Source organism: Thunnus maccoyii, chromosome 17 (assembly GCF_910596095.1).
Source record: "Thunnus maccoyii chromosome 17, fThuMac1.1, whole genome shotgun sequence".
NCBI classification, from domain to species: Eukaryota; Metazoa; Chordata; class Actinopteri; order Scombriformes; family Scombridae; genus Thunnus; species Thunnus maccoyii.
Genome location: NC_056549.1, coordinates 16,314,949 through 16,332,313, shown reverse-complemented (window position 1 = coordinate 16,332,313; position 17,365 = coordinate 16,314,949). Strand labels below are relative to the sequence as shown.

Here is a 17,365-nt window from a genome sequence, read left to right as displayed (position 1 = left end):
ATAAGTAAATTATGATTGTGGTTCATTGCTCATAGCTCTGTGACGTCCCTCCCTGGGGAGGAGCAGAGAGGTTGGCAGCTGGTTCAAACTATGGAAACAGATGAACTGTAACAGCTGCTGAGGTGGCTGCTGTACAGCGAAGATGCTGGAGAAACCACCTCAGATTCACCGGCCCCTTTACATTAAGGCTGTAAGTCCTGTAAGGCTCATTGTTTTAAACAGTACTCCACTGCATAGCTTTGCAAATTAAGGATGTTAGACATCACAGACGCAATGATCTGAGGTGCGCCTGCTCTTTATGCTTCCACTTAGAGACACTTAGCATCAGGCTTACATAACTGGAAGGGAAAAGGGCACGCTATAGATGGAACCAGCTGAAAAGAGTCACCTCAAGTGGAAATGCAGCACAGACAACAGCAGCATACAGGAAATACGCTAATGTACTGTAACAGTGATGCAAAAGAGGAGCTGCAGGGATCAGTTCAAATTAAAATCTCTCTAGTTACAGTTAAGAGCGCAGCCTGTAACTGTAATGAATCAATTATGATATGTGCTACTATGAATGCATGTGACAAATTAAGTCATTGACATCGCAGCACATGTGAGGCATGTCAAGTCACGTGACACCTCACACCCCCCCTCCACCCACCTCGAGTAGGCGTGCCAGTGAAAGGTTATGTCACATGAGCTCGGCTGCCTGACGTTTGAGATGTTAGAAAAACAGCAACTGTGTTCCTGGAGAGAGGTCGAAGGAAGTGACTCATCAAAATGTGAAGTAAGCAATGAATAAATAAATAAAAGCTTGTGGGGAATCAGGGAGAGGGGTAAATGGCAGCATGCTCTCAAGTGTTCATTTCCTTCACAATGGTGATTTTACATAAGGAGGGTTGTGTGCTATAAGAAATCTTATGTCTGTGGACTAATTTGGTTGGCCAATTAACATTTTAACTAGGAAATACATAGATAAAAGAGTGGATGAAAGAGCTTTTTGTGGAACTAATTGCACTGCATAATAACACAAAACCATCAACCCTATTTAAATTCAGGCATATTGTTTGCATTCAGCACCCCTCAGTTCCCCTGTCCTGAGTGTTTCCCTCTCACTCCACCTAATTAAAAAGTTTATTTACTGTCGCTGGAATTCATCTCTTTTTTCTGTCAACACTTATTTGCTCCCTACAGAAGTGGAAAGTCAGCCAGACGAAGATCCGTGTCATCTCCACGCTGCTCTTCATCCTGTTTGGGTGTCTTATCTTCGTGGCCCTGCCAGCCGTCATCTTCAAGCACATCGAGGGCTGGAGCACGTTGGAGTCAATCTACTTTGTCGTCATCACCCTCTCCACCATTGGCTTCGGAGACTTTGTCGCCGGTGAAAAAGGTCACTTGGTTTTCTTTTGTATTTATGGGCTGTTTTTTTGTTTTTATGAGTGACAGCTAGTTTAGAATCAGTGCATCTGTATTTGAGTTATTCCTCAGTCAGTCTAATTCAATAGATGTACACCGTAGCAGTAAATCTCCCATCGGTCAGCTATCTATCTGTGCTTCACATTTTGATACATGTATTCTTTTTCTAATGCATCTGAATCCCTGCATCATGTTTAGTTTTAAATCTGTTAAACAGACTCATAACTGTCAAAAAATTCAAACAGACTGTGAATTCTTTACTCAGAAATCTTAATAACACATTAAGTAATACATAACACATTACTCTGTATATACCTTATTTGTGTGTACTGAGTGTGCACTGTATATGTGTGTGTTTGTGCACTTTTTTGTGTACTGTATGTGTGAGAGAGAGAGAGAGAGAGAGAGTGTGTGTGTGTGTGTCTGTGTGTAAGCAGGTGGTTTTAGCTTGATATGTCCTGCGTGACACACAACAAGAGAGAGGCAGATGGGAAAAATCACAAACACTTAGCTGCTAGATTAAATTTCCCTGAGCAGCCCTAATGATTATAGATTAGATTACACCACCTGTGCTAACCCCAGTGGTTGAAGTAAACCAAATAGCCTGGACTGCTGTTAGTTAAACTGGTGCTGTAATGGGTGGTTATCTAACTGCACAGTGAGCAGACTGGCTGTACTGCTTCATCCCATGACATCGATAGGTGTTCAGACGTTATTTAAATGTACTGAAGATAATGTTTGCATATTGATAGGATTTATATCATTGAGATAAGGCAGAGCCAGACTAGATTATGTCACTCCTGTGTCACTGCTGTTCATAACATGTGCTCATTTGGGCTACAGATCAGGCAGGTTATAGATGTATATTTATATATCTAAATCTATGCCTGAGTCCCTTACATCTAAAGAACGTTTTGTGTTGTGTTGACTTGTAGTGAAACTATTGTATGAACAATTACATGATAATGGTAAATACCCAAACATACTATAGCAGTAGCACAGTAAGAGAAGGGTCATCAAGTCAGCGACCTGACTCCATAATGTCCGTTATAGCTAAATCTATCTAAAGCCTGCTTATATAGAGATAAATCTATCTACACAAAATCTAACATTTAGAACAAGATTTATCTCCTATATGAATGTTTTTTTTTTATTTCCCTTTTATACTATTAATATAACACACAATAATACCGTATATTAATAGCAACATCCTGCAGTTGATATTCATGTTCCAAAGAAAAACAAATCAACGTCACGAACCAAACACTGACTGTATTTCCTGAATGGAAGAGACAAACAATAAAGACAATAAAAGCTACTTACACATGTGTTTGTGTTTTTCTTACTGATCAGGCATTGTCCAGATACTCAAAGCAAAGGTAGACATCCAAGTCAAGATTGCTTTATAAATATTATGCTTTACTCATGATTATAAGAGCACCAAGATCAAACAAATGATTTTACAGGTAAAGATAATAGTGCGTATGTGACATTATGCAAAAGACTATTTTATTCTTACTCTCTCTCTCTCTTTATATTCTACGTATTCTTCCAAATGGTCTCAGAACTGAATTAAAAGCACATGTGCAATTAAAAGTAATGCTACGACAGAAAGACATGACTACCCTCTCGATTGGAGACCAGAGCTCATGAAGTTATATACGTCTGACAGTTAAAGACCTGTTTATCTTATCACAGAGTGAATCAGGCCCTCTTAAACTTAATTTAAATCAATGCTACTTCTTTTTTTCTTCCTCGCAGAATGATACAGTTTTGTAAGTAACACATGTAACCCAGGATGATGTAACAGAGTTGTATAACCCACTCAGTGCTGCTTTTGTTCTGCAGGTTGGTCAGAGAGTCCGAGTAGTTCAGAGTATCTGAACTACTACAAGCCGGTGGTGTGGTTCTGGATCCTGGTAGGCCTGGCGTACTTTGCTGCCGTTCTCAGCATGATCGGAGACTGGTTCCGGGTTATCTCAAAGAAAACTAAGGAGGAGGTACGTGGAGCTGTGCTGCGAGAATGACACATTAGAGGTCACTTTGGAGGTTCACAGATTTTTCACAGAAAAGTGGTGAAGATTTAAGAAGTCAATGATTGGCTGAGTGTAGCTTCATGTTCAGTTGCTGCTGGTGCACTTGTTTATTTATTGGTCCAGACCCAGCTGTCCATTAAAAAAAAAGAACAGACTGAAATTTTTCCCCAAGACCGAAGTCATTTCACTCAGAAATGATAGCTCCCAACCAACCTGACAATCAGTGAGTTGCCTTTATACACAAATTAGCTGTGTCCAACCCACTAAATGGCGAGTGTTTGATTGCTAAATTACTGAACAGCTTCTCAAGAAGCAATCTCTGTCAGCCCCAGGAGTCACAAAACTTGTCACAGTTGATGGATAAGATAATAATAACAGAAACTCTTAAGGGACTCATTAAGTCTCACACATGGGTGAACTAAGCTTGTGGTTGGCACCACCCCAGCTACAACAATGCTAAAGATAAAAGAGAAGTAGATTTTGACCACAAATAGTAGCCGTTGTAGCCCCCCTGAAGACTCTCCAATTATTCAGTATCTTCTGCGTCTTTGTAGTGTGGATGTGATTAGTTGTGTGAAGAGTGAAAAAAGGGACTTTCAGAGAGAAGATCAAGACTAATTCTGACATTGGAAAGGTTTCAGAAGCTCTTGGATGATCCAACAATTAATCGTTTTGGGGATAGTGAGGACTTTAAAGTGGAGCACTACAGCCTGCCAACATCTTGCAATTACAGGAAATAAAAATGTATTCTCAACTCTAGCTGCAGGGTTAACACATTCCTTTTTTATATTTAAATAGTGCAACTACCTGCATATGCAAATGTTACAGCTGTTTTATGCTGAACTCTTCACATCTCTAACAAGCCATAGATAAAATTCTGTGGGCGGACAGGTATTTACAGTTAGTTCACAGATGTCACCACATCCATCTCCCCTCACAGTGAAAGGGTAATACCTCACAGTGTTTTCCCGTTCACTGCTCGAGCCATAAATCTGAAGTGATGTATCTCCATCTTGGTTGTGCCCTGTGGAGTAAATAACACCAGATACAAGAGTTGGATTAAATTTTTGGTGTGTTTCCAGTGGCTGCGGCTGAGTAATAAGATACCTTGCTCTTCTGGCAGGTTCATTATTTACATGTAAAATGGAAGGAGAGAACCACTTATCAACACATGCACACACATAAGCAAACGCAGGCACTCTCATGCATAAACCAGTCATACGCTCATCTTATATATTCCATATAACTCGAAAGAGGGTAGAACTGTATTGTAGTCTGCAGTGGGAATCCTTCCAGACGCATAATTAGGAGTACAGCCATGGAGGCTGTGAGCTCTACGGAGAATTACATTATTGAAAGAGAAGGTTCGGTGGGAGGCTGGCGTTTGGGGGGGGGGGGTGAGGGGACACGAGCAGGCAGAGAAAGTGAGAAGAAGGAGGAGGAAGCACGTACTCAAGTGTGTGTATGTGCTCTAGTGTGTTTGAGATGTGCGCACACAAAAAGACACATGCCATAAATTTTGACTTAGGCATTCTGAAGTCTGCTTTAAACAAGCACACCTTGGAGCATACTAAATGAATAAATAAGCAGCTTGGAGAGGCCTGCAATAAACATTATAAAGATGAGATCAATGATGTGTTCGCTCCTCTCCCAAGGACCATAATCAAAAACACAGTGCAGACCAGGTACAGTATATAGTCTCCAGAAACCTGAGCCATTTGGTTATGCACTGCCCACATGCAAACAACATTTCTTGTTTATTGCTTGAGGGTAATGCAGTCAAGTTTTTTAGAAAAAATCTCAACGGAGAAGTGATGGTCGGGTGAGGTGCAAACATGTCTGCACTTTGTCACATCTGTATTCCCTCATCAGCAACAGCTGTCTTCCAACTGTGTATATCACAATCACAACAAAAACCTACTTATAAATCCCAGTTTTTATACCCATGTAATAGTCAAGCTACTTATGACAGCACATGTTGATTTAATGAATTAAGTAAAAATGGTTAAAACAGGAAGGGAATAGCTAACATGTAGTTTTCTGAAAAACTAAATCATGGACTATATTGTTGATAATAATAAGTTACTTGAGGACAGACTGCTAGATATTATGTTAATGAACCAATGTAATGTTAAATCATTAGTTTGCAGATACTTGTAAATCTACATACTGAACACTTCCTTAAATAGTTGTTCCTGATTAACTCTGACTCAGGTGCTAAATGGCAGATAATCAGTATGTTTCTATTTGACTTTGTTTTTTTAATCCCCACATCTGCATTTGGACTCTATGATGGATGAATATTTATTTCAAATAATAGATGAAAAATTATGAGGTCCTTTCATGAGCTTCACTAATTGGAGAGCAGCCAAGACCTGAAAGAAAGCTGGAGGCAAGAGCTGTTAAACAGTAGTCTGAACAGATTAATGATCATGGCAGTTATGTTCACAAGAATGAACTCAATTACTTATCGGTCAACTGTTCACATTTAGGTGGTCTCTTCTATTAACCTATACTGTCTGAGATCAATGAATACATTTAAAAGAAATTCACATAGCTATTGTGCATGTATGATAGCTCATTATTTTGTAAAGTGTGTTTATAATTTAAAAGGCACAAAAAAAAGAAAACCAGGACACTCAAATCTTTTATTCTGCAAGGACATCACAATGTTTCGACCACAGATGGACTTCCTCAGGTAAATCACACCTGTATATAAACATACTTGTGGTCCAAATGTTGTCATGTAATACATTTTTAAAAGGAATTAGGAAGAAGAAAGTGTTACAGACAATCGTTACTAAAAAGCCTCCTGAAGATTAACAATCACCATGCCATTTTCCAAAATATTCCTTTTTCATTTCTGAGAAGACACTGATTTATAATGATTTGTTGAAATGTACTGAAGCTAAACCATTCAAACTACAGGTGCAAATGTGTCAACACGAGGATGATTGTGTTTGATCACCTGCAGGCATCAATCTTCACTCTCTCTCTCTCTCTGCAGGTTGGGGAGTTTCGGGCTCACGCAGCCGAGTGGACAGCAAACGTGTCAGCAGAGTTCAAAGAGACCCGGCGGCGGCTCAGCGTTGACATCTATGACAAGTTCCAGCGTGCTGCATCCATCAAGCGCAAACTGTCATCTGAGCTGGGCATTAACACGTCTATCAACCAGGAAATGACTCCTGGCAAGAGAACGCTGTCGGTCAACCTGTGCGAGGACAGAGAGGCTTACCCCAACTTGACTCTCTCCCTCAGTCCTGTCTCGGGGGCCCTGGCCAGGAACGGCAGCCTCTACTTAAATGGTCTCAGCCCAGACTATGCCGACCGACGGGAGATTGCCATTATCGAAAATCTCAAATGAGGAAACTGAGTGAAACACATGGTGGAGGACAGAGCTTAAAAACACATAAATGCACACACACACTTGTGCATATCGACAGTGCATCTGTGATGACTTACCCATGCGCATTCATTAAGTGGATTGCGCTCCAATCATTGATTGGGAACCTTGAGAGTGTCTTAGACACAGATCAATCATCATGCTCATCATACTCACTTTCTCGTGCGTGTTTAACACACACACACACACACACAAACACACACAAAAACATATGGTGTGCTAGTTTGCAAGTTTCTCTCATTCAATGACAGAGTCCAACTTCCTTTCATCATTTCCGTGCCAGCATGGTCGACAGCTGCGCTAGTGATTGGGACGAATCAGAAGCATGCCCCCGACTGGAACAATTGATTGTATCAGACGCATGAGTTTAACAAATGTCGCTCATGAGCAGGAAGGAAATGAAAGCCCATATTGAGGTAGCAACATACTGAACAGCCTCTATACTCATATACTCACATACAAACCTATGAACACAATATGCATTGAACACAGAAATAAATGCATTCATCAAACTTAGAAAGCAATAGATGTATCTGTGCTTATCTCCAGTTGATTTTCCAGAGGCCCTGAAATCTGCATCAGATAAAGAGGATCCTCTCTGCTAAAAACAGTCCAACATCAACAATGAACACTGGTTCTCAACAAGACAGTGTGTCTGTGCTGAAGTATTTCAAAGGAATGTGGCTTTTTTCTTTAAGTTTACACTTCTTACATTATGAATTGATTTGCCTTGTATTCACTGGTCAGCCTGTCCTCACTAAAGTGATGAATGTTGGCATTTTTTTGTTCCTTGATAACTGACATTCAGCTTTTCACCCTAAAGAATAATCCACTTGTGCCTTACTGAAAACCACATGTGAGATGATGATGCATGAAAGACTGAGCAACACTTTGTCCACTCATACTTGTTATATATGAGCACAGTAGTAACAACATACAGTATATTTGGGGAGGTATCTTGGAAAACACAGTATGAAGGAGATATAAATGGAAGAAGACGATATTGACATTTTACTTAACTCATTTTAATGGGAATCCATATCTACAGAAAAGTGAGTGGAGACTTTTTCCTGCACAAAAGATAAATAATATTAACAATTAGGAAAATGTCACCTGGAAAATGTCCTGTCTGCCAGTGTGTTTTAGGTATTTACTACCAGTCTCAATGTGTTGAGACACCAACATTAACCAAACAGTGCCAGGCTCACTGATCAAACCTCACTCCCTTATACCAAAGTAAAGATCTTGCTTTTCTGACAGAAATCGCAGAGGTCTTCAGTCTCACACAGAATCTGATCAAAGGATCAGGAGAGCTTTCTGTTATTTCAAAATCCTACCCTGCAGGCTCCTAGAAATGCAACCCACTCTGATGTTTTTTTCATGAAGCTGTAATATAGATACAGAGTTTGGTGCATCAACATCTTTTTTCCCAATTGGAAATAAACCCTTGCATGTATGGTACTGTAGCCATTAAAGCTCTGGGGCTGTGAAGAGTATCTTGACCTTAGTGCTTTGTGCGATTTAGGGTGTTGAGGAATATTTCCTCAGATGAGATCCGTTATGTCTTGCCAATACTGAATGTACACTATCAGAAACCTCTATTTGTGTATCACTGCAGTGACTAAATTATCAAGATTTTAGAGGCGCTGAGAGCATAAAAGGTCCATCACATAGAAATAGAATTGATTCAGATAAATGCTTCTCTGAAACTGGTTTGGTGTTGATTTAAGGTGATGAAAATGGCAAGTAGGTCATACTGGCACAGTTTATAATGAGAATATAGATGTTGATTTCACATCGAGGGTCCTATTTTATTCATTCTATTTCTGCAAGAATGGATTGTTGTTGTTGCCATTATGCAGTGTAGTGTCTCCCATTTGGATAGTTTATATTGTGTGTTATATGGTTTTCTTTCAGTGCTTTTATTCTCATTCATTTTATAGTGCTATTTACAGTTTGTAGCATTACAAAACACATTTAAAATTCACTGTGTCTTACAAGACAGTATGTCATGTGGCAAACTAAGTCTACTTGTCTTCTATACCAAATATCTGTAAATTATGAGTTAGCTGGTGGAGAAGAGCATGTCTTGTGTCAAAAACTGACTTCATTTGGGTTTTGTTTTGTTTTTTTGTTACAGTACATTTCAGAATACATCAACATTCTGTATGATTTAATTCCTTAACTAAATGGCAGGAGCCAGTTGCACCAGCTCTTCATAAATTCAAATTTATTTCTTTATACATATACCCTAACCCCACTAAGTAGAGATTTGCACATCAGTAAATTAAAATGATTGCACACAAACTAGGGATTACATAGAGATTAGTTAACTGACAACACTTTGCTAATATATTATCTGTTTAGAGTGAAGCCCACTCTTGGCTATCTTATAACGACACCTACTGAGATTTTAAATGACTTGCTTCTCAAAAATAACAAACCTCAAATTGCAGTTGACTGTATGACCAAATAACGTTTGCTAGGTCAGCATAATTGGATATTTCCCACTCTTTCTAAGCTGAATTAGAGTAAAATAACAAATATTTGACTCAGTATGCATATATAAATTTTAGAAAGTAATGTCTAAATGTACAAAGAATTGGAGCTTAAGTTTAATAAATCATTCAGCCTCCTAAAACAAATTTTTGGAAGCTATGCTACAGCTCATGATGCTACAGTGACTTCCTGTTTACATAGATGATTGCTTTTGATTGGGCAGTGCTACAGAGGTTCTCCTGAATAATTTCCATACTACTACCATACTACCATACAGCCAAAACATTACATTTTAATGGGGCAACTCGGTTCAGTAAGTCACTGGTGCAAAATTAGCTAGTAGCTGGTGTAATGGATTTACGAATATCTGGTGCAACCCAAGCCAGGACAGGTCCGAATCTTCTGGTTTTCTTGAAAGGCTGTAACTTCTGGTCTATTGCCTTAAGCATGAGCACGGATTTGTGCAGAGCCTGACTGACTGTACTGTAAGGTCATCGGCTGTCATGTGTAATCAAGTCAAAGAGGAGAAACTGAAGAAAAGATAAAAAAAAATAAGGACATGCTCTCGAACAAGGTTTGGTTTCTAAAATGATCAATATGCTGTGTCTCATACTGACTTGCAATACACTGGAACAGACAGCTAGTACATTAACGCTGTGCTGCCTGGGGGAGAGCAATACCAGTCTTAGTGCAGCTGCTCAAAGCGAAGCCCCCAAAAGTCATTCTATTACTTTTTCCCAGTTGGCCATGTGATTGACAGCCACTGCAAGGCGAGCTGTCAATGCTGAATAATGTCGAGGAGTGCTGTCAATGGAGCGTTACATAATATGTCAGGCTGTGTAAAGCCACGTGTGAGGATACCAATAATTAGGTCCTCCAAATTAAACAACCAAATATGACGTTTGATCATGCACTCCAAAACGACCCACAGGAGCGTTTTCTAATCAGACGCCTCTATCAGCAGTAATTGGCAGGACATCATTTGTCTGTGCTTTCCAAAACTGTTACAATCACTTTAAAAATATAATTATAATTTATGGTGTGACAACGTTGTGGTTAAGGTCTGGCTAGGTTTAGGCACAAAAACCATACAGTTAGAGTTTGGTTTGGGTTAAAATGATCACTTGAAGTATGATGTGGTTTAAAGTTACTACTTCCTTAAAGTTAGGCAACCTTTGTCTCTGTCGTTTACTGACAACAGTAAACAGTTTTTTAAAAAACTGTTCCAACTCACGGTTGGCAACGTGACACTCGTAGTTGGAAACAAAGCAAACAGCAGTTTCCTGCAGCTGAATCCAGTAAATCTACTTTTTGCAAGTTAGCAAACCAGCCACCCAAACTGCCACGTCTGAATATGGAAATTTGTCAAATTATATTGATGTCATCCAAACTCCACCATTTCTGCAGGTGATTTTACAATTACTGTGGCCGCTAGATGGCATCGCATCTGTCACTCAAATGTAATTAGAGGTCGTTTTTGGCGACTATTGACCTATTGTGTCACTTTTCTTGGGAGGACAGGCTCGAGGATACATGATTGTGTTTACAGTATGTGTGTGTGTGTATGAATGAATGTGTGAATGCCTGTGTGTGCATAGCGGTATGAAAGAACCTACTTCATTTCCACCCACACAAGCATTTTCACATGGCATCCTCTTCTTTTCCCAGGGTGACAGTTTTTAATTAAGTCTGTGGTTCGCTTCAAAATCCCAGCTCAAGCATGTTGAATGTATCTATCCATTCATGATGGCAGAGATGAGCCTCATTAAGCACATTCATGATTTAACATTGTATGCAAAAGAGCTCAATTAGCTCAGTGGGTATGCTGTGAAAACAAATTTAATGAAACAATGCTGAAACATTGCTATAAAAAGATGATTATTTACCAATCATAGTCATAATGGTCATAATGAAAGATAGCAGTGTTATCATGTGGTTTCAGAAAATAAAAAATAAAAATGTGTAGCCGTGGAATCAATTCATTTGTCATAAGCCACAATTTGGGTTTGGATTTGGCCATTTGCCTAAAATTTGTGCATGAGAATTTTTTTTAATGAGACACATTATGCCAAGACAAACAAAATTAACTGTTTATTCTGTCATTTCAAAATTTATAATAAAAACCCATCTGTAAAAAAATGCCAGTATACATGTGAGAGGTCATGTACACTCGTCCACATTTTTAATAAATCAACATGATTTCAACAGGTGTTGCATGCTACTTTAAGTATTTATAGATCATATGTGTCTATAATCCAAGGCTTTGCTTTAATTACAGAATGGCAACCATGTGTTTCCAGTATGTTAATATGTAAATGTGGGTATTACCCCTCAAATCATTACAAACTTTTCAGAAGGTTTAGAATAAAACATTTTATATGCAAAAATACAAGGGTCAATGTTTTCTTCTGGTTCAGTTTTTTTATTATTGCCAAGAAAGCCAATGAAAAGACCAAAACCAACAAAGTGTTAGTCCGATTCAATACTTTGCCTTCCCTATCCTGTTTGTTGCACTCTCATTGGTTCCTACTGTAGACGTATATATTTAAAAACAGCTCACAAATATATAGTTTCATCTTCAAAAAAGGCTCAGTAATTTCCTTAAACAGCTGGGCACTGTAAATTTTAGCAAATGTTGTTCCAACAAGAGGAAATAATGCATATACTGGGGACTATTTTAAGAGGCAGATTAATACACATTTGGTGCACTAGTGAGCATCACAGAGATATAAAACTACAGTGCCCATGCTCACTGTAATAAAAGAACATCAATATGTTTTTCAAAATGTTTTTGGACAACAATGGAGGTCTGTGGCATAGGGGAATAACTTGCATCAGGTTTTTGGCTACATAGAATACTTGTTAATGCTGTATTGCTGGTTTTGGTCTTTCCTGAGGTTTGTAGGCATTAGGACAATACACATGATCACCAGCCTTATCTTTAAAGAATTATTCCTAAAAAAAATTACATAAAATACCAATATATTATATATGATTCCTGTTTTGTATCATAGTATATTGCATTCATACACCACAATGCCTTATGTAATGTTCCATGGTGAATTTTCCCATAAGAGCCTTATTTTTCATAAAGAATTGTACATTTGTTCCAGATAATCAACCTGCAAAAGACTGTTCTGTGCTGCTCAATGATGAAGGACACAATGATGTTATAATCGCATAAACACAGTGAAAGACACTGCCTGATAATGCTCACGACTGGCCAACTGAGTCACAAGTTACAACATGTTCTTCATGGCTCACAAGCACAGCACGGACCGTGAGAGCTGCTACTCATCAATTGCTGCATTGACACCTGTATCTTTATAAGTCCTGTTTTGAGGATTCTTCTTTGTACTGTACTGTTAAATGCAATAGGACAACTTTCCAACAGTCCATGTCATCAAAATACACAAACGCATCATGCAATATAAAGATAAAACCCACTCTGATCAGGGTCTGTAACGGTTTTCCTTAATGTGAGCTGACAGGTTACTTAATGGCTCTAAAGATAGAGAGTGACATGGTGCGTCACTTTCTAGCCTCTGCCCTGTCAACAGACAGACACAACCATAAGCACATCCTCTGATGCTGCATTACACCAAGAGGACATGACCCACGACGCTGCACTCTTCAAATGGGAGCCAGTATGATTCACTGCTGTGAGTTGACTGTGGACTGGCTTTGTGCAGACATGGAAAACAACCAATCTGAGCCCTTTGTTGGCTTGAGTGATGTTTTTCAGCTGCTTAACATGCAAAATCTACAGACTCATTTTATTTAGTAAATTCAGTAAAGTCAATGTACAGGAATTGCGTTTGAGGATATGAAAAACTTAATATTTTAGAGGGAAGCATTATGAAAATACAGTAAGGAGTAGACTATATTGCCTGTAACTATATTAGTGAACCCATGCAGTCACTCAGAGCAACTGCTGCTTGAGATATACTTAGATGCAAAGAGGGAGTATTTTGTATCCTACAGACAGATGACCACAGAGACAGCCTGGTTGGAGATTGGTTGGTTCATTAGTGATTCTGTCTGAAGTGACATCAGAGACAAAACGGTGACTCAGCCACCAACCATCACTGTCTCTGGCTGGAGAGGTACATGGTGAGAGCGGCAGTTACCTCACACCTTGAGAGAGAGAAAGAGAGAGCTGGAGCTGTGTGTGGGTGGGTAGCGTTAGTGTGTATGTGTCTGTGTCTGTGTGTGGAATGACTTCATGTGACAGGTTCTTTGCAGTCTGTCTAATTTTACAGTATTATTCATCTTATAATTGGCCTCATAATGTCTTTTCCCTTTTCTTTCTTTTTTTATATTTTTCACTTTGGATTCAGTTTCTTTGCACCTATTAAAGGGGACCTATTGTGCTCATTTCCAGCTCCATATTTTTATTCTGGGACTCTGCCAGAGTAGCATTGCATAATTCACAGCTCAAAAAACTCCTTATTTATCTTATACAAGCCCTTCATGCAGCCCCTCAGTTCAGCCTCTGTCTGAAACAAGCAGTCTTAGCTCCTGTCTCTTTAAGGCCCCACTCTGTTCTGATTGGCCAGCCTCCCAGAAGCCTGCTGAGGGGCAGCCGTATCAGAGTCGTGTTAAGTTGCCGCCAATGCAAACCCAACAAATGACTAAATAACTGGAGACTTTTATTGTGAAGAATTTACAGGAAATGAAACATGCTCCTCACCAAATTAGCAGAGCTTCGTTAGCAGTGCTAAGAATCAATCGACACAACAAGATATGGAGATATTTGGAGCTCTTGGTTCAGCAGATCAGTTAGAAAAAATGCAGAGAGGAATAGTACAAGCAGAAACAGCCACAGTGATGATGATGTCTGATGAAAAGCTGCAGACATCCAGCACACCTCCAACAGGAGGTTTATTTTATTTTTGCCCTGCTGTGTAATGGAAAAATCACTCACAGCATGCCACCTTGACTTGAGTCATGACTCGGTATGACTACCCCGAAAACAAAGGAAAAATGCCATAACGTTAGCGAAGCAGAGCAGTGAAATTGTGCACTGTGCATTGAGCAGATGACCATATAAAGAAATCCATCACAAGCCAATGTCAGCTCAGGCTGAAACTAGGAAAAAATGTGCGAACTGAGCGTTCAGAGCAGTCTGAAGCCGGTGCTTTTTTCTCACAGGGACAACTTCTACATATGTTTACTTCATTATTTGACACTTTGGCCACCTTTAATATGAACATCTGACATTGTAAAATTATATATATATGACTGAAAATAAATAAAAGCTTAATAGGTCCCCTTAAAGGAGTACTGAGCCTTGCTGCTGTGAGCACAAAAACATACTGTTGGATAGATTAGAGAATATCAGCTTTGGAAATACAGTTCAAGTGACTCTATTGTGAGGCACCATGTGTTGTTAACATGTGGCACTCAGCTACTATTGACAACCTCAGCTGAATAGGACTAGAGGTGCTGCCGATTCATGAAAAGGTAGGACATTCGAAATTCTATGAAAGTCAATCTGTGTCCTCAATTGTCTGTCTTGTCATGATCTAAGCCATAAATACAGATGCAGAAACATGATACTGTATGTGTTAATCAGTGGCCTAGATGTGTTTGGTAGGTGAGTTTTAGAGCTTTGGAAAGCCCCTGTTTTTATTAGTCTTTATGCTAAGCTAAACTAAGCTAAGCTAATCACCACGTGTCTCTAGCATCATAGTCAAAGAGCAATGGGACATTTTGGGAAATACACATATTCACTTTCTTGCCAATAGTTAGATGAGAAATTCAAAACCATGTCATGCCTGTGCAGTAAATAGCTTGAGCCAGTAGCCAGTTTTAGCTTAGTTTAGCAAAAATTAGCAGGGGAAGTAAACTAAACTGACTCTGTGCAAAGGTAAACAAAATCTTCTCCATTTTAACTTTATGTTTCCCAAAATGTCTTTTTCCTTTAAAATTAACCAAGTACTGGGGAAATTGTTTTTAGAGCTTAAATCAAATTAATTCAGCTTAAATTAACTAAGTTTACTGTACAGAAACAGTTGCAATCCAAACAGTAAACCCAATCATTTAAGTTGCAAGTTCATATTCAGCTCTCCTCTGAGCTAAAAAAAAATTGGAATTGCATTAAAAAGGGTTACAACCCCTTATTTTGATTGACCTTTTAATTTGGATAAGCACAAAACCAAATCTAAAAGCTAACTTGACAACAAAGACTAATCCTGAGGGGGGTGATTTAAACTTTGACCTTTCCCTGATTCTAGCAGCATTTTCCTGTCGTTTCCAGGGTGTTGCAAATAGGATATCCTCTCATGCTGAGAGGATGAATGACATCCTGACCTTTACTGCTTCAATACTCCCTGTGGAGCATGAATAGATATAGTTAGAAAAGATGTCCTTGATAAACAGTAATGACAGCAACCCAATCACATGACAGCTTTTAACATACCTTCAATGCTATTTTTAGTGTATAGCTGATATGCTCTAAAATACATAGAATAGCCTAAATGTATGAAACAAGGTAAAGTATTGCCACAATCCTAAAAAAGAAGAAAAATTTATGTACTTTCATCATTTAGCTTTGTGATTTTGGACATTGCACATACGGGTTATTGTATAGTCTTACAACGTGATAGGAGATAGGAGTATTTCATCATTTGACCTCAAAATCCTAATAGGGTGAAGCATCTCTGAGAGGCTGTGCAGCAAGAAGTCTTTGCCCAAGGTCTTAAAGTTGACTTCCCAAGTTCAGGTCTGAACAGATTTCTAGTCCATTAGACACATTTGTGATTTAACAGCAGAGCAAAGATGCAAGGGATATTTCAGTACCCTAGAAATGTTTGGGGAACTTGCTGCTGCTGCAATTTTCTGCTCCATATCTTTGAAATAGGTTGGAAATAGGTCTCAGTTCTTCCTTCTGTAAACGATTAATGAAAGTGTTCCTGACAGATCTATCAAAAATACAGACAATTTCTTACAAAGGGAAATTTCAGTATTTTCAACCTGGACCCTGTTTTCCCATCATGTGTCTAAGTGATAAATGGGGACAACAGTTTTTGAAATTGGTTTAGTATTGAGCAAGAGCACTTCAGCCGGCAACCGTGAAACAGGGTGCAATGTAATCCAGGGGCCTCGGATTCACTTCAGAGGTGTGGGGCCCCAAAAGTGTGTGTGTGTGTGTGTGTGTGTGTGTGTGTGTGTGTAGCAGTGGATAGACCAGAGACTCTAACTAAACTTGGGGCAAGGGGGATCGCAGTTGCTCCATCATTCCATCGCTTCTTTTCAATGTGCTCTTGTTTGACAAGCTGAATATTGACTGGTGTTTGAGGTCAGAGCACTTTTTTTGAACACACTCTTTGTGAAATTGAGACTTTTCCTGGGTGTCTAGGCGGCTTGGGCCCTTTTTACAGTTATTAATTCTGGACTTTACAAAGCCATTATCTCCACATTTGGTTGATTGGTTGAGGTTCTTCTGGCTGCGCTGGTTCTAGGGTTGAAGGACCAGGCTCAAACAGAGTTGTGGACATAAGGGATGTAACATTATTAATGTTGAAGTTCAGTTTTGTTTGACTGTATTTTACTTTCTTATGCACTGGTTCTTTTGACATGTTTGCAAAAGCATGTAGTCTATTTGAAATATTGATAGCTGAGGTTAGTTCAGCTAGCTAAGTTGGCTCAAACAAACTTAACGTAAACCACAGCATTGAAATGATTTTATTGTTTGCAATGTACACTGTATGCATTTGATTTCTATGACAATGTCCTCTTTATTTTACCTAATGTCTTAGAGTGGACGGGAATGATTGAAACATCCTTCTACTGTAAGTGTTGCAGTATAGGGGCATTTGCAGTGATACAGTGATTTGCGACTTAAAAAGAATGTGGGAGGAGGGTGAGGGGGCAGGGGTATGGCCCCTTGAACCCCCACTTCTGGCGCCCTTGATGTAATCCTTTGGCGCAATTGCGCCCCATCAATGTATGCCCACTGAAAGTACTTGTTTTTGCCGCTGGCAGGCTCTGTTATTATAAGTGTCTGACAACATTATGG

The 17,365-nt window shown here is 39.2% G+C and overlaps 1 protein-coding gene across 1 annotated transcript in view; it reads left to right on the top strand.

The window, feature by feature from the left end:
- Positions 1-7,787, top strand: part of LOC121881878 (potassium channel subfamily K member 2-like) — a 28,089-nt gene extending 20,302 nt beyond the window's left edge. The window contains exons 5-7 of the mRNA XM_042389663.1: positions 1,183-1,378; positions 3,253-3,404; positions 6,448-7,787. Coding sequence (XP_042245597.1) covers positions 1,183-1,378; positions 3,253-3,404; positions 6,448-6,804 — 705 coding nt within the window. The 3' untranslated portion in view covers positions 6,805-7,787. The remainder of the gene's footprint in view (positions 1-1,182; positions 1,379-3,252; positions 3,405-6,447) is intronic.
- The last annotated feature ends 9,578 nt before the right edge of the window (positions 7,788-17,365 follow it).